The sequence below is a fragment of the Marmota monax genome, unplaced genomic scaffold, assembly GCF_021218885.2.
Source record: "Marmota monax isolate L192 unplaced genomic scaffold, Marmota_monax_Labrador192_F-V1.1 WCK01_AAM20220418_F8-fsc00159, whole genome shotgun sequence".
Classification (NCBI taxonomy): Eukaryota; Metazoa; Chordata; class Mammalia; order Rodentia; family Sciuridae; genus Marmota; species Marmota monax.
Genome location: NW_026694999.1, coordinates 2391645 through 2417307, shown reverse-complemented (window position 1 = coordinate 2417307; position 25663 = coordinate 2391645). Strand labels below are relative to the sequence as shown.

The 25663-nt window shown below is 31.4% G+C and overlaps 1 protein-coding gene across 2 annotated transcripts in view; it reads right to left on the bottom strand.

The window, feature by feature from the left end:
* The window catches only part of Glra3 (glycine receptor alpha 3), a 173582-nt gene extending 148123 nt beyond the window's left edge, over positions 1 to 25459 (bottom strand). For both annotated transcript variants that reach the window (XM_046427546.2, XM_046427547.2), the window contains exon 1: positions 24938 to 25459. In XM_046427546.2, coding sequence (XP_046283502.1) covers positions 24938 to 25008 — 71 coding nt within the window. In that variant the 5' untranslated portion in view covers positions 25009 to 25459. The remainder of the gene's footprint in view (positions 1 to 24937) is intronic.
* Positions 25460 to 25663: the final 204 nt, after the last annotated feature.

Here is a 25663-nt window from a genome sequence, read left to right as displayed (position 1 = left end):
GAAAACACTAGCATAAACTTTCTCTTATTGCACAACATAGATATTAATAAACTCTAAATATTTAAAGCTCTAGATATGAGTATGTAAATAATTAAATATTTTACAGTAGTTCAGGTGTAAGCATGTTTATTTTATCTCTCTTGCAATATCTATTAAAATCTGGAGGCTGAGGCAAGTGGATCATGAGTTCAAAGCCAGCCTCAGGAAAAACAAGGTGCTAAGCAACTCAGTGGGACCCTGTCTCTAAATGAAAAATACAAAATAGGGCTGGGAGATGGCTTGGTGTTCCAGTGCCCTGGAGTTCAACACCAGTACCCCCCAAAAAATGATAATAAAGGACTAAAAACATATAAACTAACTAGAAGACAACAGGAAGGATATAATAAATAAGACATTCATATAATTTTCTGGTAGATAGAAGAAGTAAATAATCTCTATGTATGTTTGTATATATGTAGTCATCCATAATGTGAACATACAATTAATTGTACATTTGTTTATTATTTGTTTCTATCATAATGTACATTTCTTGGGCACAGATACTTTATTGGTCTTTTCCTATATTGCATCCATAGTCTTTAGTAACTGTTTCTCATTTTAAGAAAACGATAAAAATATGATTTCAAAGTAAAATGAATTAAATTCAAAGACATTTGAATAGAGAAGTTTAAATAGAGAACCATGTCTTTTTTAATGCAAAACATTAACAATGAAGAGAAAGATTTTGAAGAAAAAAAGTGAGACCAAAATAACTTTTAAACTTTTTAATTAGCATCATTTGTGAATACTACAGTATAATAAAAACCTTAAAATTTTGGGTCTCTCGTACTAGTACTTTTTTGTCTTTTCCTCCATATTTTTTGGTACATCATAATTATACATAATAGTGGAATTTGTTGTCACATATTGATACACATATGATATCAATGATACAAATGGTTATTATCATTCCCCAGTATTCTCCCTTTATCTCTATTCCTGGCACTCAGTGTTTTCCACCCAGTATTCCAACCAAGTTGTAAATCAAGTGAGAAGTAATTAAGCAGTTATAAAATAAGGAAATTGAATGGTTAACTTGTACAAATGCTTTCTTTGGAAATTTATTGGGAACGTACTGTAGCAAAATGAGGAAATAAAGGAAGAAACAGAATCAGGGAAAGAGCTGATGCAACTTAGAAAAGTAACAATGTGATTTCCTCAGATGAAATCTACATAAAAAGTCTTAGAAAATCCTAGGAAAGACATATAGCTATGTAGTGCAGTGAAGTTTGGAATATATTATAAAGACATAATCATAGAATTGAGAGTATTATAAAAAATAAAAGTTGAAGAAACAACATAATGCAGAAGAAAAAAATTTATAAAATTAAAGGAAAGCAAAATGTTAACTAATAATAATATAAATGGTATTATATTTAGATGTCTGGAAAAGAATCATCAAGGTAAGAAACAAGCACTTAAAAATGGTTTTCTTTGAAGAAGCACAACTAAATATAAGGGAGGTAGGACAAAAGAGTGCTATAAACAGCACTAAAAAATTCTTCAGTTTTTAAACTATATGTAAGCTTTGCTTTGAAAAGAACTTTAAAGTAAAGGTTAGAAATATAGAAGAATTTGTAAAGACTCGTTGTACAAGAAACCTTTATAAACAAAAAGAATGAAGTCTTATAGGAAAGGCTACCTTATTTAAAACCTACACTTACTCATTTTTTTGATGATTTTTTGAAAACATTCAATATGTCAAATACTGCTAGGGTCTGGATTCTGCAGTAAAAACCGGACCATTTTTGGATTCTTGATTTTACTTCTTGTACTTTAGGACTCTTGCACTTTAGGAGTCTTGTTAGGGAAGTCAGATCCTAGGCCAATTTGTTGAAGATTGGAGCATAGTTTCTCTTCTATTAGGCATAGGGCCTCTGTTCTAGTGCCTAAGTCCTTGATCCACTTTTAGTTGAATTTCATGCAGGGAAGAAATGGGGGTTTAATTTCATTTTGCTGCATATGGATTTCCAGTTTTCCTAGCACCATTTGTTCAATAGGCTATTTTCTCCAGTGAATGTTTCTGGCACCTTGTCTAGTATGAGATAACTGTATTTGTATGGGATTGTCTCTGTGTCTTCTATTCTGTACCACTGGGCTATATGTCTATTTTGGTGCCAATGCAGGCTGTTATTGTTACTATAGCTCTGTAGTGTAGTTTAAGGTCTGGTATTGTGTTGCCTTCTGCTTCACTTTTCTTGCTAAGAATTGCTTTGGCTATTCTGGGTCTCTTATTTGTTCAATTGAATTTCACAATTGCTTTTTTTAGTTCTGTGAAGGATGTTATTTCAATAGGAATTGCATTAAATCTGTATAACAGTTTTGGTAGTATGGCCATTTTGACAATATTAATTCTTCCTATCCAGGAACATGGGAGATCTTTCCATCTTCTAAAGGCTTCTTCAATTTCTTTCTGTTGTATTCTGTTGATTTCATTGGAGTTTTTTACCTCTTTGTTAGAATGAATCCCAAGTATTTTATTTTTTTTGAGGTTATTGTGAATGGGGTAGTTTTCCTAATTTCTCTTCCAGTGGATTCATCGCTGACGTATAGGATTGTGTTTGATTTATGGATGATGATTTTATATTCTGCTCTTTGCTGAATTCATTAGTTTTAGAAGTTTTGTGGTAGAATATTTTTGATCTTCTAAATATAGAAATATGACATCAGCAAATAGTGATAGTTTGAGTTCTTCATTTTCTATTCATATCACTTTAATTTCTAAAGCACAAGAAGTAAAATCAAGAATCAATAAATGGAATGGATTAAAACTAAAAGGCTTCTTTTCACAAAGGAATCAATCACTAATGTGAAGAGAGAGCCTACAGAATGGGAGAAAATCTTTACCACACACTCCTCAGAGAGAGTATTAATCTTCAGGATATATAAAGAACTCAAAAACTTAACACCAAAAAACCAAATGATCCAATCAGTAAATGGGCTAAGGAACTGAACAGACAATTCACAGAAGAAAAAATACAAATATATGAAAAAACGTTTACCATTTCTAGCAATTAGAGAAATGCAAATCAAAACTACACTAAAATTTTATCTTATTCCAGTCAGAGTGGCAATCATCAAGAATACAAGGTACAATATATGTTGACCAGGATGTGGAGGAAAAGGTACACTCATACATTGATGGTGGGATTACAAATTGGTGCAACCATTATCGATAGTGGAATGGAGATTCCTCAGAAAACATGAAATGGAACAACCATTTGACCCAGCTATCCTACTCCTCAGTTTATACCCAGAGGACTTAAAATCATCATACTACAGTGACACAGCCACATCAATGTTTATAGCAGCTCAATTCACATAGCTATGGAACTAACCTAGATGTCCTTCAATAGATGAATGGATAAAGAAAGATGTATATATACACAATGGAATATTACTAAGCCTTAAAGAAAAATGAAATTATGGCATTTGCTGGTAAATGGATAGAGCTGGAGAACATTATGCTAAGCAAAATAAACCAGTCCTAAAAAACCAAAGGCCAAATGTTTTCTGATATGCTGATGCTAATTCACAATAATGGGGAGGGGCTAAGGAAGAATAGAGTTACTTTGACAAAGGGGAGTGATGGGAGGGGAGTGGTATGGGGACAGTAGAATGAATCTTACAATGTTACCCTATGTACATGTGGGATTACACGACTAGTGTGATTCTGCATTATATTCATCAAAAGAATGAGAAATTATACTCCAATTATGTATGATGCAAAAAATGTATTCTATCATGTATAATTAATTAGAACAAATAAAAAAGGACATGGAAAAAATGGGCCTAAATCCATGATCTTGTGGAATTTATATTGTAGTAGAATGGAACATAATGAACAAGAACATGACAAATTAATGAATTATATGCACACTATGTTGCAAGAAAGGAAAATTAGAGAAAAACATGAAAGGACAATCAAGAGTGACATGTATGGACGATCTACTTAAGTTTTAAAATAGAATGGTTAGGGTAAACCTCAAAAGGAACATGATGTTTTATCAAGGCATTGAAGGAGGTTGAGGAGTTGAACACATGAATATCTTAGAGAGAGAATATTTATTCCAGGTTTTGGAAATAGTGCAAAGGTCGTAATTAAGGAACATGTCTGATGTAGTCCCAGAATAGAAAGAGAGCTGATGGGGCCTCCAATAGAGTTAGAAAATATGAAGGAAGCAAGAAAGTAGATCAAGGAATAAACACAGTGCCTAATCATGTAGCAGCATAAAAGACTTTATAACAAATTGCTATTTTACTCTGAAATGCTCTATTAAATATGTATAGTTAGTTATTGTTTAACAACAGGGAGACAGTCGGAAAATATGTCATTATGCAATTTCATTATTGTATGAACATCAGCGTGTACTTACACAAACATAAATGCTACAGCCTATTACATAGCTGGGCTGTGTAATATACTCTATTGCTCTTAGGCCACAAAGCTGTATGGTAGTTACTGTTCTGAATATTGTAGGCAGTTGTAATGCACTGGTAAGTATTTGTGTATCTAAACATATGTAAGCATGGAAAAGATAATTTAAATACGGTATAAAAGATTAAAAATAGGGATACCATATAGCTCACTTACCATGAATAGAGTTTGCAGGACTAGAAGTTGCTGTGGGTGAGTCAGTGACTGAGTGGTGCATGATTATGAAGTCCTAGGACATTCCACACACTACAATAAACATTATAAACACTGTATATTTAGGCTATCCTAAAATTTTTAAAAGGTTTCTTCAATAATTAACTTATTGGAATTTTTAATTTTATAAGTTTTAAGTTTTTGACTTTTGTGATAATGCTTAGCTTAAAACACAATTCAAAGGCAGTATAAATTATTTTCTTGTTCTGAGTACATAGCTCCATTGGTAGAGTGCTTGCCTCGCATGCACAAGGCCCTGGGTTCAATTCCCGGCATCACAAAAAGCAAACAAACAAAAACATTATTTGTGGAAAAAATTGTTAAAAATATTTTCTTTCTATAAGCTTTTGTTTTTAATTTTTAAAGTTTTTAACTTTTTTATTAAACACACACACACACACACATACATATATACACACTAGTCTAGGGCTCCACAGGATCAGGATCACCAATTTTACTATTTTCTACCTCTTCATCATGTCCCACTGGTAGGGCTTCAATAACACGTGGAACTGTCATTTACTATGATAACAATGCCTTCTTCTGGAATACCTCCTGAAGGAACTGCCTGAGGCAATGTAGTTTCAATTTTTTTAATAAGTAGGAGTATATGCTCAAATAATGATAAAATATAGTACAGTAAATACATAAACTAGTAACAGTAATTTATTATCACTACAAAATGTTATGTATTAAACAAATGTAAATGCTATACTTTTATGTGATTAGCAATGTGGAAAGTTTGTTAACACTGGAATCACCAAAAATGTGTAATGCATTGCACTGTGACATTACAATATCTATGACATTGCCAGGTGATAGAAATTTTTTTGCTCCATTATAATATTATAGGGCCACCATAGTATACAGACTGGTATTGATCAAAACATCATCATGTGTCATGTGACTCTACTAGGAACGTTAGCAGAGACCAGTTAGGAGGCTATTTTAGTAGTCCAGATGATGTTGGCCAATCTGTTGCGCTGCAGGTAATAAGAAGCAAGTAGATTTTAGATGTATTTTGAAGGCTGCGACAAGATGATATTTCTGATAGAGTAGAATAAAATAGGTAATGGTCAAGAACAAGTTCATGTGTATTAGACTATATAACTGTAAGGACATATTTCCTTATAATTGAAATACAAAACACTGACAATGGAGTAGGTTTTGGGACCAGGATCTAGAGTTCAATTTTTAGCATATGTAATTTGAGCTGCCTCCCTGATAGTGAGCTGAGCATGCACTAACTTATATAGGTCTAGAATCTGAGGAAGGGCATCTTTGTAATATTAAGGCATAAATTTGTAAAACTTGAGATGAGTCAGGTCACAAAAAGATTAAGTGCAAGTAGAAAATAGAACAGATGGAGGAACAGAGGAGAAAATAGGCACAAGTAAGGTAAGAAGAAAACAAGTAGAGTGCTGTGTCCAAGAAGGCAGTTAGAGTAAATATATTAAAGAAAACAGAGTTATCTGTCATTTAAAGCTGAGAATGAGGACTGAAAATTAATCATTTTATTTTGCAAGGTATATTTCAATAATGACTGGACAAATATAGTGTTAGGAAATTGGTGGCAGCAAAAGTCAAATTGGAATGGTTCAAAGAGAAATTAGAAAATGTGGCAGTGAGTATGGCTCAAATACGAAGATCACTGAAGTAATTCATTAATATTAAAAATGTATTCATGATACACTGTTGGTGGGATTGCAAATTGGTGCAACTACCCTGGAAATCAATATGGAGATGCCTCAGAAAATAGGAATGGAATCACCATTTGACTCAGCTATCGCACTCCTCAGTATATACCCAAAAGATTTAAAATCAGCATACTACCATGATGCTGCTATATCAGTGTTTATAGAAGCACAATTCATAATATCTAAACTATGGAGACAACCTAGGTGCCCTTCAACAGAAGAATGGATGAAGAAATTGTGGTATATAAACACAATGAAGTATTAGCCATTAAGAAGAATGGATTTATGACATTTGCCAGAAAATGGATAGATCAGGACATTGTCATGGTAAGTGAAATAAGCCAATCCATCAAAAACAAAGGTTGACTGCTTTCTATGATATGTAGAAGCTAACCCATAATAAAGTGGGCTGGGGGTAAGAATAGAAGTTCAATAGATTACATTAAGGGGAATGAAGGAGGGTTTGGGGGATGGTAAAAGGAAATATAGAAGAATGTATCTGCCATAATTTTCCTATGTACATATATGAATACACCACAGTGAATCTCACTATTGTGTACATCCACAAGAATGGGGTTCTAATTAGAATAAGATATATTCCCTGCTTGTATAAGTATATCAAAATGGATTCTACTGTCATGTATAACTAAAATGAACCAATAAAAAATTGTTTATGACAGTTTAGCAATAATATATGTATTATAAAAAGGACTTAAAATCATTTAATAAAAGATAATCCAGAAGAAGAATGGGTAAAAGATATGAATAAGCAATTTATAGAAAAAGGAATAGAAATTCATATTTAGTATAAAATAGGATGCCCCCAAAAGTCAGCATTAACCATTTAATCCCCATTTAAACTGAGAGTAGCTATCACTAAAATTGGCAAAATTTTCAAAAGTTTAGGAATACCAAGAATTGATGAGTATGAGAATAAAATTCACCTTTATATGAACTTTATATACTGAAATGCACAGTAACTATAATATAATGTAATACATTACATTATATTATAATTTATTAATGTATTATATTAAAATATAGCTATGTTAAGGGGGAATTTCATGGTTGATATTTAAATTATTTGTATATCTTCCTTATGACTCAGAAATCTTTAATGTAACATTGGCTGTATTAAAAATTACCTAAATAATTATTAATATGATTTAAAAAATCTATATTATACTCTTACTTTTGATTTAAACATCAGTAAACAAAATAAGGTTATTTCATATTTCCTGAAATAGAAAGTACTTAAAGTCATACCATTGAAAGTAAAATGTACAAAACAGAATTTTTAATGTACTCTTAGGATACAAGGGATTTCAAATTAACATCTTCTCCCATTCACTCACAAAATAGGGAACAACTGGAGAAAAGTTTTCAAAAGGTAAAAGAATTTGGGAGCATAAGATGACCTGATTTGGTATAAGATGACCTTATAACTGATAAAGCTCACATCTTCAAGTACATTGACTTTATAATCCTATACTGATAACGATGCACACATACCCAATTTTACTCAAAGTGTAAAGTGAAAAGAAAGGGAAAGTAAAAGAAAAAGTAAAATAATCTGGGCTATACCTTCCCAAATTCTCCACTTATCTCTTTTCTGGTAGAGGGTTAGGGGATGGGGAGAGATGCCAGAACAGATTCTCATTTTGGAACTTTCATCCATTGAAAGCAAGCCCACAGAATGGGTAAGTAGAGTTACTTCCCTAATGAAAATATTTTTCTTTAATACATAAAAGACCTTTATTTCTTTATGCAGGTATATGTTTATCTAATTATGAGTTATCATATGGAAAAAACACATTAAATGAGAAAACTGAAACTGTATTGGTAACTAAATTAGTTTTGATATATGTGAAGCATTTGGATTTCTATATTGAAAAACTAATCATGTATTACCTAAGTAATTATAAATAGGTAAAATTAAATTTACATAATACTTTAAAATAGATTTTAAGATCTACATGACTACATTCAAAGTTATAAATGCAGATTTGTGTTTGTTATACTTTAGTTACTACAGTAGCAGCTGCACACAAAGCTTTAAAAAAGGACCAGTTACATTCTGAATCCTCACAGCAGCATTTCAGGGAAATATGTGGTCAGTATTACCTTTAATTTATAAAATCAGGGAAATAGCAGTTGATTTCTTATGAGGAACATTTTATAGCATGTGATTCATCTTAAATATTGTTGCCCTCTCTTCTTTTGGGAAGGTATATTTTTCTTTTTATTTCTTACACATTTAAAAAAGACTTCTTCCCTTAACCAGACTCTAGATGATTCATCTCTATAGGTTGTTATTTGAATCCCTCCGATACTACTTATGTTCATTCATTATACAGCACAGGCGCGTGCAAACACACGTATGCACACCATGCACAAAGTCCTTCACCACTTCCACTTTTTTCAATTAAAATATTATTAGACTGGAATGTGGTATGCTCTTGGATGATAAGCTTAATAAAAACAATAGTTTAACAACCAAATCAAAATTTGGAAGGTAAAATGTTTTTGGAATAGAATATGTCACTTTTTTTCAGTCAAAAAAATGGAGCCCCACACTACTGGAGTTGAAATACCAATTATTCAGAATCTAGAACAGGGCCTGATCATTGTGAATTGTATATTTTTTTCTTAGGAAATTTTATCCTTCTTCTTGAAAGCCACACCATCCACATTGCTTTTCTGTGCTTAGCTGAGTCTGAAATGATCCCTTCTTCTGAATTTTTGTAGGCCACAGTTTATCAAGTATATGATTTTGTCAATTACTGATTTTAATTGTTGATCTGTGATAACTTCTAAACCATAATTTCTTCTACTAGACCAAAAACTTTGGGGTTGAGGGCAGAAACTATGTCATAAAACTTAGTTCATGGGGAAGTACATAAACAAATAACACTAATATGCTACTTTGCTATAGTTCTAGAGCCCTTCTAGAATCCAGTTTAATAAGAGTGATCATTTGAAGTTCTACTCGAGAGTATTTTGTTCATTATATTCTAAATATACCTTGACCAGTTTAACTTATCAAAAGGTCATTGAATATTGTTTCTGAAATGGTTTTTAGTAATAATTTTAAAATAATTATATAAAACCAATGTGGGGAGGGTTGATGATGAATTATGTTTGTCTTCTGAATCTTATGTGGCAAAATACTTCCCTAACTTGTAAAATTTACACAAAGCTTGTTTAAAAAAATACTATAGATTTTATTTTAGTTTGATGTTGTATGTGCAGTGTACCAAAAAAAAATCTTCAGAAAAATATAGTAAAAATGAGGACAAAACACTTTCATATCACCAGCCAGAGATGAGCAATATAAGCTGACATTATCTTTTTACTTGAGGTTTTAATTATTATGAATTATCTACAAAGGAAACAATATAGCAGAAGTAGTACCACTTTATCTTGAACTCTATATTTTCAACTAATTTTTTATACCAATGCCTATTAATGAAATGCATTTTAATAAACTCCAAAATCAATAAGATTCAGGTATTAAAAGCATGATATTTTGCAGCTGCAATCTCTAGAGTCTTTGGACCAGAAAAGAGATGTACATAGAATATTAATGTAGAGTCACACTAAGTTTCTTTTTTCTTCATAAAATGTATTGTATCAGCAGAGCATTCACATTCAGATTATGGTAGATATCCCCATTTTTTGTGACTACAAATGCTTATGTTAATGTCATCTTTCATTGGAAGGTGGCTCATTGTAGAAGCCACATCTTTGCCTGGCCATTGTATTCTTTTAAGGAGAGAGAGATGGCACAGAGAAGCAAAAATAGAGTTTATAACTTGAAGTGGTAAAGAAAGGTGAATATAACAATGGGTACGATGTCACTCAGTTCTTGTCTAGTGAAAATTATACTATACCTTGAGATTTTTATCAGATATTGCACTATCTTCTTTATAAAAAGTACAAGGAGAGATAAGAAAGATACAATCAGTGATTCACGTCATTATTTTTTAAAAAATTTGTTCTTTTTAGTTATATATGACAGTAGAATATATTTTAACATATCATTCATACATTGAACATGATTTCCCATTCTTGTGGTTGCACATGATGTGGAGTTACACTGGTTGTGTATTCATATATGAACATAAGAAAGTTATGTCTGATTCATTCTGCTGTCTTTTCCATTCCCATCACCCAGCCTTTCCCCCATGACCCTCTGTCACATCATTCTTAAAACTAATATTCAGCTTACCCTTAACACTAATATTCCGGGTTAGTTTCTTGCTCATCCTTCTTCCCTCTTATCCCCAGTTCCTTCTCTCTCACCCTTATTACCCAACCCATCCCCATCTTTTTTTTTTTACCTTCCACCTTTAGTCCTATAGGCCTAAACTATTTTGGTAAAAATTTAATTACCAGTGAAGCAAAAGGAGTTCGACAATCTAAATAGTATAGAAGTTATTTTCTGTGACAGTAAAAAACTATGTTATCCTTTAATAAAATATAACAGAATCCCTGGAGACAATGCTTTGTAGGAAAAGGCCAACCACTTCAAAATGAAAAAGAAAGAACTTCAGAAACATGAGTGAAAAATCTATGCCAACATTGCCAACCATGGTGCCTACGTATAGAATAATGGAAACAGAGTAAAAAAAAATTGAAATCAGGTCTTATTCTTATATTTTTCAGTGAAAAGATTAATCAACTGTGATTCTAATTGAGTGCATCACATTTCACCTTTTGAAAAGTGATGAGGGTTTTTCCTTTTTTTTTATTTTGTAGAATAGCCTTGTATAGTGCTCATTAGGAAAAAATATGCAGTTGATTTGAATTAGGTGATATGTGCTCTACTTATTGTTTTGCCACCAGAATTAGTGCAGTCTTCACAAAGATTCATAAAGATTATGCTTGAAGGCTTCATCTCCTTCAGTGTGATAGGTGCATCTTCTGCAATGAGGCTGGTCTGAATGCTCTTGGAGAGCTACTCTATAGCTGTGCTTTGTAACTAGTCACCTTCACTAGTCTGCTTCATTGTTCATCTTTATCTCAGGTGATGACCTTGCCTCCTACTTCATAGAGAAAACCAAGCAGTTAGCTACTGAATTATGAAATCAGAGCACCAAAATATACAGCATATGTTCTGTATCTATCCTAATTTTCTTCCATTTAGTTTCAGGCTTAACTCTAATCTATTTCAAAATCTGCCCTTTAAATATTACCCTTTTAATTCTTCTTTTTCATCTTTTATCCTCTATTTTACCCATCTTTTCTGTATTCTAAGTGTTTCTCAATTCATTGACTTCTTTTCTCTTGATTGTACACAAGCTCAAACTCTTGATTTTAAAATTTTCATAGACTTCATTTTTTAGAATAGTTTTAGGTTCACAGAAGCATAGAAATTTCCCATGTGTGTCCTGCCTCCATATTTTTTTCTATATTCTATATTCTTTTCGTTTTTCTACTTCATGACATTATATTGATAATTTTTAAAATTTCTAAAATACTTCCTTCAGTTTTTGTGATATACTTACTGTCTTGTAATTCTCATTTTTCTCTTAACTACTCTGTTGTTCTTTTTTCCCCCAATATTTTCTCTTCTTTTCATGCCTTAGAAGTTGATGTTCCTAGAAGAGGACTTTTTAAACCTGAATGTCCTTATGAATCACTTGAGGAGCATGATAAAATGTAAATTCTGATTTAGGAAATTATCATGGAATTCAAAATTTGTAGTTATAAGAAGTACAGATTATTGATTTTTCTACTGGTTAAAGGGCCATAATTTGAATAGCAGTGTTCTGGCCAGAAAAGAATTTTTGCTCATATTCATTCTCCAGTGAATTTACAGGTGTGCCATGTTATTCATAGTTCAGCTTCTAGTATGTGGTGTGGGGTTTGGGGAAGTTGGAGCCCACAGGCCAGGAATTTTGCTTATTTATTGCAATTTGCTTATTTATTGCAATTGAGTGGAACATTATATGCTACTCAAGTATGAAAAAATTTTGGAAAGATCTGCCCCAGAATTCTAGACATCTGATCTTGCCTATTTCCAGATCTATACTCTCATCTCTAGCTGAAGTTTTACATTAACCGTGTATCTCATAGGCATCACATTACACACACACACACACACACACATATGTACATATATATTATATACACATATATTGCATTATACATATAAACATACATATATGCACATGCATATTATATATACATATATATCACATTATATATACATATGTATTTTATGTATTACACATATAAACACACATGTACATGTACACATATGCACTATACATAAATATGTAAAACCATATATGTGGTACATACACAGTCCATATACATATGAACATCCATATATATGGTTCCATCTATATACATGTGTATATATATGTATGTGTGATATATTGAACCATATATACTATAAATACATGTACATAATTATAAATAATGTTTTACATGCTTATGTGCAGGTGGATATATATGTTTCTATAATTTAACCAGTTACTAAAAGTGCAAATATGATAATAATCCTATCATACTTTCATACTTTCTCCTTACATCCAATTAGTGGACAAGCATTTTTCTGTTTTTTTTTTTTTATTATTATTTCTTACGTATGCCCCTTTTCATTTTTGGAATATCCTATTGCCATTGACTCTGTTCTACCTTCTCAGACATTAATTTTTCTACTCCTCATAATCCACATATTTTCTTCTCAAATTACTTCTTGAATTATATATTTGAAACAAAATCTGATTTGCTACTTTCCTATTGTCTTTCCTTCATTTAATAAAAAGAAAGAAGTCCCTTTTTCTTCATTAATGACTGAGTTCTACAGGACAGATTGCAAAACTAGATGGGAGCCTTTGGCCCTCCCTCTAAGGGCATTCCAAGAATTTAAACTTGCCATTTCTATTTACACCAAAACTTGGCCCCATGGACACGCAAAAGGGAAGCTCAGAACTCTTTAATGTCTTGAAAGTGCCTTTAAAGAAAGGCTTCTTCCTCCTTTCTGATGGCTGGAAAGCAGCTATGATGACTGGAATCAAATCATCTATTTGGATCTTAAAAGAAGAAATCCCAGGGTGGCAAAACAAGAAGGGGGAAGAATTGTTAACCCCCATTTCACTCTTAGTCTTCTCATTTCCTTAGCTATTTTTTTCTTTTCAGAAGGAAAATAATTTTTCTAAAACCTGTATTATTGTAGTCTTCCTGTCACTCACAAGGTAATCTACTCTGAACTAACACAACAATGAAACACTGGTCTGTCTATCCCTTATGTATTTTCCTGCAATTCAATACCTCTCATGTCTATCATAATAATAAATTTTATAAATTACATAGATTTTTGGAATAAAGGCTACTGATACTAAGTGAAGTAAGAAATTATAACAGTGATACTAAGTACATATTTTTTGCTAAAGAGAGATGATCACATTTTGACCATGTTATTTTTTTTTAATTTTACTCTCTAGGTGCATACAGCTCTACATGTTATAATTAAAAATAGCATATTCAATACAATCACTCAGTCTGTAGAAAGGTCACCCAGTCCTCCAAGGCAAGAACCAAGACTTGACCCTGATTCTTGTCTCCAAATCTGGTGTTCAAATATGTATTCAAATGCAAGAGGAGAAAAGATAGAATGCAATACTGGTTAAGTTACAAAATACCCAAAATAAACTAGCTATATTTTGTAAATGCATATATTCCATCTTTATACTACTATGTTCATGAGCATGAATTTTAGTTTGCTCCAGAAATTTGAAATTTTTCATATCAAACTTCTTCAGTGTAATCTTTGCTCTAAGTTGACATATTATAGAACTGCTAATATATAGAGAATGATATGTACTTTGGCCTTTTCAAGTAGAGCAAAAATTTTAAGATCACATGTTGTTACTTAGGGGAAATATTTAAGCTACACATAAGATATAATTCTCTTACTATCATCTCAGAAAACACCATCAGAGATCTGAAGCAGGCAATATCTTTTATGATCTCACTCCATTTTAAGTTTTGCAGAAGAAAGAGATATCCTGAATTCCAGAGATTTAAGGTAGGAAAATAATTATTTTATCTTTTCAAGTATTTTATGGGCTTTACAATGAAATAACATGAAGCAAAAGGGAGATTTCTTAATAGTTTATTCTGTATAATCCTCTGCTGCTTCTTTTCTTCCCAATAAATAAAATAGGAGGCAAATTAAAGACACAAGGACATTCATTTATTTGTACTAGACAGGAGAATATATTATACAAAGATAGGTTTCTCAGTATTTTATTAAGTTAAAGATAAGTCTCTTCTTAAAAGGGACTGATTTAATAACTAGTAGAAATATCATTTAGAGTGATATTTTAAAACATATATTAGAGTGATTTATTATTTAAAAGGAAGCATTTTATAGAGATAGATTGTTTTTATATTAATGGGTTAAGGATTTCATTATATATTCCTTTATTATCTTTTGTCAGGAATATAAGAATTTTTAAAATAAGATTATGAAAAGCCATGCATATTTCCTTGGATTTTTGTTTTGTTTAATTTATCTATAATTAATTATTTTTGTCTTTAGACTTCTAATACATAGGGCAAATATACTTTAAGGGATGGACATTAACAAAAATGTAAATATAAAATCAGCTTACTAAAATGTTCTTTTACAATCAAGTGATGACAATGAAATCTTATGATAAAGAGAAGTATTATTTTGACTAAACATTTGTTGATACTTTTTAACACCTTAGAATAATCCTATAAATTTTCCCTAGGAAGCTAATCCTGAAATAACATAAAGTATGGATTTACTAGAAAAGAAAATTTGAGGCTTCCCCTGATAGCAATGTTACTATGAAGTTAGCCATAGCCTCCATTTCCTAGGGAGACTCTTCATTGTGAACAATGCCTTTTGTGCCTAAAATACTCTTTCCATCGTTTCTGTCTACTCAAATTTTATTTAAATTGTCTTCTTTGTTATAAGGAGTTTGTGCTCCTTCCCATTCCAAAAGGGATTTTTTCCCCTCAATATCTATAATTGTTACTGTGTTTGGTTCTCATTAAAAACTATAATTTCAGAAGTTTCAGCAAAAGAGTCTCTTGGAACTAAATCATTAAATGCACATAATTGGATTAAAAGACACAAATGTTCTCTAACATCAGTGGTTCTCAACTTATCTAGGGAATCAAAAACTTGTCAATGATTATAATCCCAGAACTGTGATGGGTGTAATAATACAAATTTAAATATTATACCTTGAGAATGCACATTAATATTGGATTCATATTTATTTGATTAATATTTAGGATGATCATTTACTTATACTTTCTCTTCCCAGTCCAGATATATTATAAAAGTAAATAATAAAAATCATTTGATGATTTAAAGATACATTTTATATATGAAACATTTTATGTATGAAACAGTTGCTACAACCATTTTCATATGAAATGTTGTTTATGTTTTGTCAGTCTTTAAAAGATACCATCACAACATGAAAGCATAATTCTACTTCATATATTAGAGATGGGGATGAATTCCATATATGAACAAGTGTGGTATAGGTGAACAGTCAGTAAGTGGATAAACTAGGGCACTTTTTCTTACAAAAGAGAGATAAGAGGCAAGTCGTAAAAAATATTACCACAAACAAATAAAATTAGGAATAAAAAAAAACCTGCACCAAATTTCTCAAGCAGTTCTCCTGAATGGAAGAACAGAGAAAGATAACGGTGATTTTGGTTATGCCTGAAGATAATTATTTATTTGAAATTGTTAATTTGCTTTTGAATGAAAAAAATGTTGCTTCACTCCAAAATCAATAGTTCTATCATTGCTCAAGATAGTCTGTTAAACCCTGAGGATAAAACTATTATTACTGTCCCTGCCTCAAGGACTTCACAATTTGAACTATATGGAGCACTGGATTACCACACCCTTGAGCTGTGTGGCACTGGCACATAAGAGGCATCCTCAAATAGACTTGGAAGGGAGATCAGAGAAGTTTTCTTAGAGAAGGTGAATGAATATGTGAATTTAGTAGGGATTAGCCAGGCAAAGAGATGGAATTTACATTTTTCCTCCCAGTCACCTGATGGAAAACATTCGAGTGGTCATTTCATTGAAGATCAAATCATTTCTCTTCTCCCAGGTTCCTATTTAAAGTGCTGTGTGGTAAATATGAACAATAATAAGGTAAACATTTTGCCCTTGCTGATCATTAATAATTTCTTCTACTTTTCTAGCATTTTGCTTGTTGTTAGTAAGTTGTGGGTTTATTGTTTCTTTTTGTAGTAACACTCTCAGCTTTTTACCTCTTAATTCTTGAATCTAAGAATATCCAAAGCTAACATCCTCACCAACTGTTGAGATCCTTCTTTGTAACATGATAAATTTAACTTTCAAAAGAAATATAAGCTTTTATATTTGTCTAACACAAAAAAATGAAAGTCAACAGAATCTAAATCATAGAAAAACTACTGTAAATTATACTATCTCTAGGATTTTAAGATAGGGTAAAAATTATGAAAGGCATCCAGCAATAACATTGGTATGGCAATAGTGGCTTGAAATATATTCTTACAAAGCCTAGTAGCTTCTGGGAACCATATGCATTTTGAAAAAAGATAATATTGTTGAGGGTTTTCAGGACTAACTTATCTTAAAGAGTGTCAGTAGGTTAATAATCACAACTATTTGTTTATTTTCCAGAGCTTCAAAGTCCTAGTAAAATATGAAATAAATAAATACTTGCTTTATTTCATCCCAGTGGTAAAAACTACAATTTTAGTCTAACAAGCAGCATGATAGAGTAGTAACCATTAAACCATGGGGTATTATTACCCAACAGGGGCTGAGCCTAAGTGTTTTTTTGGGGGGCAGGGATGAAAAGTATTATTCTTTGGATATATACAAAGCACAGATATACAAAATACATAAGCAAATATAGAGTATATCTGTGGTATTATAGTTTCATAGAAGGCAGTTTGAAAAAAATGTCTAAAACAGTTCCTTAAGACTCAGAATTTAAAAATGCTGAGAAATAATTGCATAATTATTATATAATTGCACAATAATTTATATTGCAATACACAACACAAATTTTCAATTAATTATGGGGCAAAAGAGAAACAAATCTTTCATTATTCCACTAGATGCTTCCATTTCTATTTCACAGCCTTTTCTCAGAATAAGCAATATCTTCTTAGATTTGTTTGATCCTATATATTTTATGAGATCTTGAATATAAGACTCTCTTTTTACTCCAGGTAATAACACAGATTTAAATGGAATTCAAATCTAAAGTCATATATATGTGAGAGGGGCACATGCCATGTCAGGTTGATTCATAGTTGAGTATCTGCTTTGTGCATGATAGTGAATTAATACTATGCATGTAAAACAAAAATCAGAAATTATCCTATCTCCATGGGACTTATAATTGGAAGGTAAGAGAAAATTTGAATGAAAATCTGAAACACAAGTTTGAATTTTCATCTCTATGGTGATATATTATTAAAAATGAGGGTTTTGTTTGCCTAATACTTTGCATGCTCCATTAAATGTAGTCATTGCTTTATACATTTTTCTAGAAGTCATAGAGAAATTTAGGTAGAAAGTTAGAACATCCAAGCTTCCTGCACGGAAAATGTTACTAATTCAAACCATGCCTCAAATATAGGTAAAGTTTCCCTGAGCAGGATGGTTGTCTTAAGCAGAGGAAACAGAAACAAATAAAAATAAACCCAACAAACAAACAAATCAGAGACATATACTTACAGAGGCATGTATAGGATAAATAAATTCATTTTGGCCATGAAAAAATAGAGTAACATTTTAGTTTATATTCTTAAAATTATTTGATAAATATTTTTTTCTGAGTAAAGAAGTTTTATTGCTGGAATTTTAAAATTTAGGTTAACCACCTGTTGGAGATGTTTTTCAGAGATTCTCAAATTTAGTTAGGATCTTGGCTGGACCAATTACCTCCAATTTAAATGCAATGAATCAGTGTTGCGAAGGTTTTATAATAGTATGAGAAACATCTTAGGGCTTATACAAATGTTTGTGTCCCCTCATAGAGAATTACTCATCACTTGCATTTGAATATTCCATCCCCTAAACTATTTCTATAGACTGTTAATAACTTTTAGATTTTTTGCCATTCCTAATTGTACCACAAAAGTTACTGCTTCTGTACTTGAGATTGCCTGTGATGTAATGGAAATACCTTCTCCTAGAAAAAAAAAAATCTCTTAATACAGAGAGTTTAACACAATTTCAGAAATGCACTGTCATGAAGATACATCTTTTTACCACTGTATTTTTTTCTGACAACATCTAAGGACTTAAAACTCTATTTTCTAAAAATGTGTTATTGTTGCCATGCAGTTGTAGAACAGATTCATTTTCTGTGACTTAACAGCTAATTTTTTATTCAAATACTTTCCATTTGTTGCTGAAAATCTGAAACACAAGTTTGAATTTGTAGTCAGTTGGTTCTTTCTTAGAATTCCTGCCTTCACTCCAGAATTAGTTATCTGGAGGTAATTCTCATGTCTCTTTTCCTGCCTACTAACCCTATAAGACAAAACTGCAAGCTATACTGTTGTCCTAATGGGAAACAACAACAAATAAAAACGAAAATAAAAACTATATTTCCAAATAGACATGTAACTATATATGAATGTATTTTCAATAAGTACTGGTAATTAAGTATAAAGATAATCATATGGAAAAGTATAGGGGACAGGTTTGGTGATAGAATCAAAGAATGATCCACTGTATATTTTACAACATAGAGGAAAGTAAAAGATCTATCTTCTTCAAAATAATTCCCTAAAAATTTTCTGAGAAAACTTGAGCAAAATGTATCCTCTGTCATTGTAGACTAGTTTATTACTTTAGTTAAAGTTCATGTAATGACAAACACTATAGAAAATTGATGGAAAGATATATGTTACTTAATAAGGTCATTTGGATGGGTAGATAAAATTCTGACAAATTTGTAATTTTGTCACTTCGTCATAACCTGACAAGTTTTACCTCCACCCTTGGCTCAGAGCTATTTCTTCTCTATACCCCACTTTAAGTATTCTAATATTATGACATGTAAATGTATTTTCCATTCTTTTTTATTTGTATTCTCTCTTCTTATAACCCTTTATTAAATCTACAGTTCATAACATTAAATCTCTATGTGAATGTAGATATATATATATCTACATTCCTAACTGATGACAAGATGCAAAACTAGCATCTCACACACCCTAAACCAAGTTCAAAGTCCTCTTTTCTTTTATTTAAATTTTTAAATTAGTTCTAATTAGTTCTACATGATAGTAGAATGCATTTTGACACATTGTATACAAATGGAGCACAACTTCTCTTTCCTCTGGCTGAATAGGGTGCAGAATCACACCAGTAGTGTAATCATACATGTTTATAGAGTAATAATGTCTGTCTCATTCCACTGTCCTTCCCATTCCCACACCCCTCTCCTCCCCTCACTCCCCTCTGCACAATTCCAAATTCCTTCATTCTTTCCTACCCTGCCCCCCCCCATTATGAATTAGCTTCTATATGTTTATCAGAAAACATTCAGCCTTGGTTTTTTTTTTTTTTTTTTTTTTTTTGGATTTGGCTAATTTCTTTTCTTTCAACAATTCAATTGGAAAATGGATTTGATTCCAGTATTTCTTTTAAGAGACTATCTTTTGAAGAAAATGCCAAAGTAGTCTCCAAAGTAAAAAAACAGATTATAAACATTTTTCCTAGTAGTTTTGCCATTGCTTCTGAATATAGTTCTTACTGTTACTAACTATTATCAATCTTATGAACTCCAGGGCAAAAGCAATTCTCTTGCCTTAGCCACTGGAGTAGATAGGACTATAGGCCCAGTACACACCACTAGGCTATTAACTGTAATTTGAAGTAAACGATCTCTGAAGGAGAGGGATTTATAGAGGTATTTTAAGCAAGTTACAAGACTATTCCAATAATAAAGACTCTCCAGTTGTAAATTATTTGCTTTTAAATGTTATCCATATTTCATGGTAAAAAGATGCTACAACTCCTCCATATTGCTGTAGGTTTATTATTGCAGCTAGATCAGTAGTTGTTGTTATTAGTATATAGTTTTAAATTGAAAATAAATTTCTTCAACTTAGTCCATCACCACTTTCCATACACATACTATATAATTGTGTGATTTACTTTACATACATCTCATTTCTGATGATTGAAGAAGTACTTTACAAGGCCCGGTACAAGTATCGAGCCTTCTTCACAGCTTCTCTACTTCACATTCCTTAAAACATTGTTATTAGTGTTTTTCTTAACTGGTGACACTTTTTATTTTTCTTCTAGACTTAATTTCTGTGATGGGAAAATGTAGAAGTTTCGCAGTCATCCATAACTAAATGTGCTTAGCAGAAATATTTGTGCACAGAATTTGGTCAATGAATCTTCTTGAATTGCTTAACATTATACAGGAAATACATAATTGTTGATTGACTTACTCTCATACACAGTTATGTGGTTAAGGGAGAGGAACATTATAGAACAGAAGATATTTCACCAGCTGTTTTCTGAATCTTCAGGGTAAACTGCCTGAGGCATTGACTAAGGAGCTGGGCTATGATTCTTCTATACAAGGGACAATTTATGATATTTTTCAGACAAAAAGAACAGAATCATATGCTATTTGTAGCATAATTTGAAAAAACCTATATAGATTCTTGCTTTTATTCCTGTATGCATAAACCATGATAGTAGTAAAAATTTATTCCTTGAAGTGCATTTTTCTTCAACATGTTACATAAGAAAACAGAGCCAATAAACATTAAAAAGAATTTCTCTCATCCTTCAAAAAATAACAAAAGCAAAACCCAGAAATTCAGTGCCAAAGTGTTTCATAGGCTTTGAAGTAAATCAAGTCTTTTATTTTTGATTATCATAACTTCTGAAATTTACATTCAGTTTTTGACATGATGTGCCATAATTTATTCAAAGAGCAAGCCTATTTTTATATCAAATTGTAAAGAAGAAAAATTAAATGTTATAGTATGAAGATAATTTAAGTGAAATATTTCTGGCAGTTTTTCTGCTTTTATAATTTATTCTGCATGTTCTTCATAATCATCACTTATCTCCATTTCAAAGAAAGCTGAACACTGATGTTTTGTTCCTTATTTTATTAATATGAGAACTAAAACCAAAAAACCACAGAACTGCTTAATAAAGCAGCAATGTCTGAGAAAAATGTGAATGCTTTAAAAATTTTACTACTTTGAAATTCATATATCTTATGTGTATGCAGCTTTCTCACTTTTTTAATTTGAAGAATTATTTTCATAAAAATTTTCCTCTAAAAATGTCCCATTCCTGACATATTCTGGTAATGAATGCTTCCATTTGTATTTTTATAATAAATATTATTGCTCTGCTGATTTTGCCTTTATAAAGCTCATTTGCTAAAAGAGCTAAGAGAGGTAAAAATATCATCTGTGACTTTCTACAGTAGTCAAAGAAAATGCTAGAATGTTATATAATAACATTGCATTAATCAAGTTTTATTCTAGTAATCAACAAGAACTCTCAAACATTGCTGATAAGAATTCAAATAGGTACAACTACTTTGGAAAACTGGTAGTATCTACTAAAGCTGAACACATTCATGCTTCTTCTATGACCCAGCAGTCCTTCTCATAGAGAAAGTCTTGGATGCAACATACACATTACCAAAATTGTATGTATGTGTATATATTACCTCAAACATTTGAGAAACCCAAATGTTCAACAGGGTAATGGAGAAATTAATTGTGGTATAGTCATACAATGGAATAGCATGCAGTAATAACTTCCTGCTACATGTGACAACATGGATACATTATATAAACATAATGCTCAGAAAAATAAAGCAGACTCAAATGACATTTTATATAAAGTTAAAAAGAAGTAAATAAGTTTACTGTATAAGTCCAAAGAGTGATTACTTTTGGATAAGATAATTCCTGGTAAAGGATATGATGGTGAGAAAGGTTGGGGTGATAACGACACTTCTACTTTTTGATCCAAGATCTCTCTACCTGGGCATGTCTCCTCTGTGAAACTTTTTCTAGATGGAAACTTTATTTGTGTGCTTTTTATATGTATATCTCACCTAAAAAATTAAAAAAATTTAAAACCTATGAAAAAACTTTGCACCAGCAAATCATTTACTTATAAATGTTGATGGCTTTGATTGGTTTTCAATCCTCCAAATTGACCTAGAATTTTTAAAAATTATACTTAGGAGGAGTAAGTCCTAATGTTATTTAGTACAGTAGGGTGCTCACAGTTAACAATATTAAAATATATATTTAAAAATAACTTGAAGACAGGATTCTGAATATTCCAAACACAAGGAAATGATAAATGTTTGAGGTGATGCTTATTCTAAATATGACTTGATCATTACAGGGTGCATACATTTTCTCAAATATCACACTGTGCCCCATAAATAAGAATACTTCTTGCATGCCAAGAACTAAATAAAACTTAAAAAACAAATTAAAAGACAAATAAGTAGGAACATTTAATATGAAATACTTCTTTATCTTAATTTTCCCTTTGTTTCCTATTGCTTAATACATCACAAACAGATTTAATCAACAAAGACTAGTTTCCATAAAGACATTAATTTACAAATAATTTCCAGTAGAGGGAGCTTCCCTTTCTTTACTATAGGAAATCCTCTTTCAGGAACCATCAATGAACGTGAAAACATTTAATTTTCACACATGATTATTCTTCACAGAATTATGAGTTACTCTCACCTAAGAATACTCCAGTATACAGATAAACCTTAACCTTATTTGAATTATTAGAGAAGAAAGTAAATGTAATGAAGAATATAATTATTACATAAAATTCTGTATTATCTTTTTTCATAGATTACATTTTTGATTATTCATAAAAAGCACTTTAACTAAAATTACTCAATATAAATGAAGACAAATTATTATCTATTTGAAATATATTTTTGTAAATTTCAACTAAACTAGTATTAAATCAAAGGATCTAGTGATGAGTATTATGTATTTAGAAAATAGCAAATGATAGCAAATGTCACGGTGAATTGCCACTGTACATATCTGACCTCATTAACCAAAATATCTTACTGATCTTAAGTATCTATCATAATAAAATAATCTGATTTCATTGGGAAAAAGCACATTATTAAACATTAAAAAGAAATTATAGTAAAGTGAATAATTTCTTTCAAAACATGAACTTAGTACTCTTTTACATGAAATTTTCATAAATTTAAAAAGCTCCACACATTTTGTTTTACTCAATACATATAAGATTTCTGGCAATTGTAAAGTTATCAGAATTTAACACATCAAAACATTTTTACTTAAAATACATTAATTCATAATAGTTCAAAACCTTAATTTAAAAAAATCAATAACTTGGGAAATATAATAACATTCTCAAACAGTTCCTATTTTATAGATATCAAAATAATCTGACTTTCTGTAAGGTAGTTTATGAGATACATTTGATATTTTTTTAAGGCAGCCCAAAGATTGAAAAAAAATTGACATACTAACACAGAAAAGAATACTTCCATACTTCAAATAGAAATCAGCATATGCATAACTTACTCAAATTACTTAACTCCAACCCTCTTGAAGAGCTTGACACCAATAAAAAATGGAAATCTTATGATAATTATATGGTAATGGTAAAATAACATTTTGTATTGATGGTTCAGAAATCTGTATGAGCCGTATCTTGCCTTTATGTATTATTTGATTAAGAATAGGGATTAAATTAGCTGATCTTTTGGCTACACTCTGATATCCTCTTTAAATTAATTTTTTAAAAAGCCCATTGAATATTATTGGAACAGAATTTAAAAATGATATGTCATAGAGCAATTTTATAATTTAATAGGTTGGTTAAATACTTTCTTCAAAATAATTCTTGATATCAAACATATCTAATGAATTATTTATGATTTTGCCTTCATGTAGTAACTGAACTAGGTCATTAGAAAATAGTACCTGCAAGATCCTTAGTTTTCATTCATTTGACTTAATCTTAGAATATATCAGCAATGTTCAGAGTTCCTTTGATCTGCAAATACTTGTGTTCTATATTTCTGCCTTTTAAAAAGTTAGTAATGTCCCATTTCTAATTACAAGATGTTTCATAACTTTTAAAAAGAAAAAACTCACAATATATGTCACTTTAAAAAGGAAATTGTAAAAGCAGTATGTGAGAAGGAAAATCTAGGCTTTTGGAATATTCTTTTTTTTTCTAAAGTAATCTCAGCTGCAAATAACTTAAGGTGCTATTTACAAATACACAAATCAGTGAAAATAAGGAAAATCACCTGTTTTCACAGGTCCCAATAGATGACTGCTAGGCAGTTTTACATAGAAAACAATACGAGTTAAGGGATGATTTCAGTACGTCAGTATAGAATGCAAATTTCTTTCAACTTCATCAATAACAAGTGGTTGCAAAGTAATGCACAGACTTAATGATTCCTCTGACTGTAAATACAAGTAGACTTACCTGAGTAATAGTGCTGCTTCCCAGAAATAAAATCCAGAAACTAATGTCCGAAAGTGTCTCACGTGTGCCATGATACGGAGAGATATATTCACGATCCTGATAACAGATTTATCCAAGGCATAGGGAACCAGAAAGAGAACTGAAAACGTGCAATCTAAGCCCTTGTGGCGCTGGTGGAGACAAACGCTAGGGAAGCTTCAGCACCTTAGACAGCTCCTTGCAGTACTCAGACCCTCTCGTCAAAACACTTGAAATTCCTGTTTGACCCCTTCCTCTGGGCAATGAGCAGAAAGTAGAGTCACAGGGTTACAAATGTATAAGTGATTTATACAGTGAAATCAGAGAAAGGAGTGAGACGAAGTGTCCGAAGTGCCTAGATTCTGAGCAACAGTTCACTGAAGCTCAAACAGCAACGGAAGAATGCTTGTCCTTTCTTGGCTCAGACCCACGATAAGAGGAAGAACTGCAGCAACTGCCAAAACAAGGATGCTTCTCCACCTGCTCCTATTGCAGCCCTCCGGAATCACGTTCTCCACCTTTGGGAAAAACCCCAGCAAGCGCGGCAAAGGGAAGTGGGGGCGGAGCTATACGCCCTCTCGTTAGCCAATCACAACTGCACAGCGGATCAGAGTGACAGGCCACTTAAAACAGTAGGAGGTGCCTGTCATTTAACCCTAAAAAAAGGGAAAGAAGATTTAAAAAAAAAAAAAAAAAGCGAGGAACTGG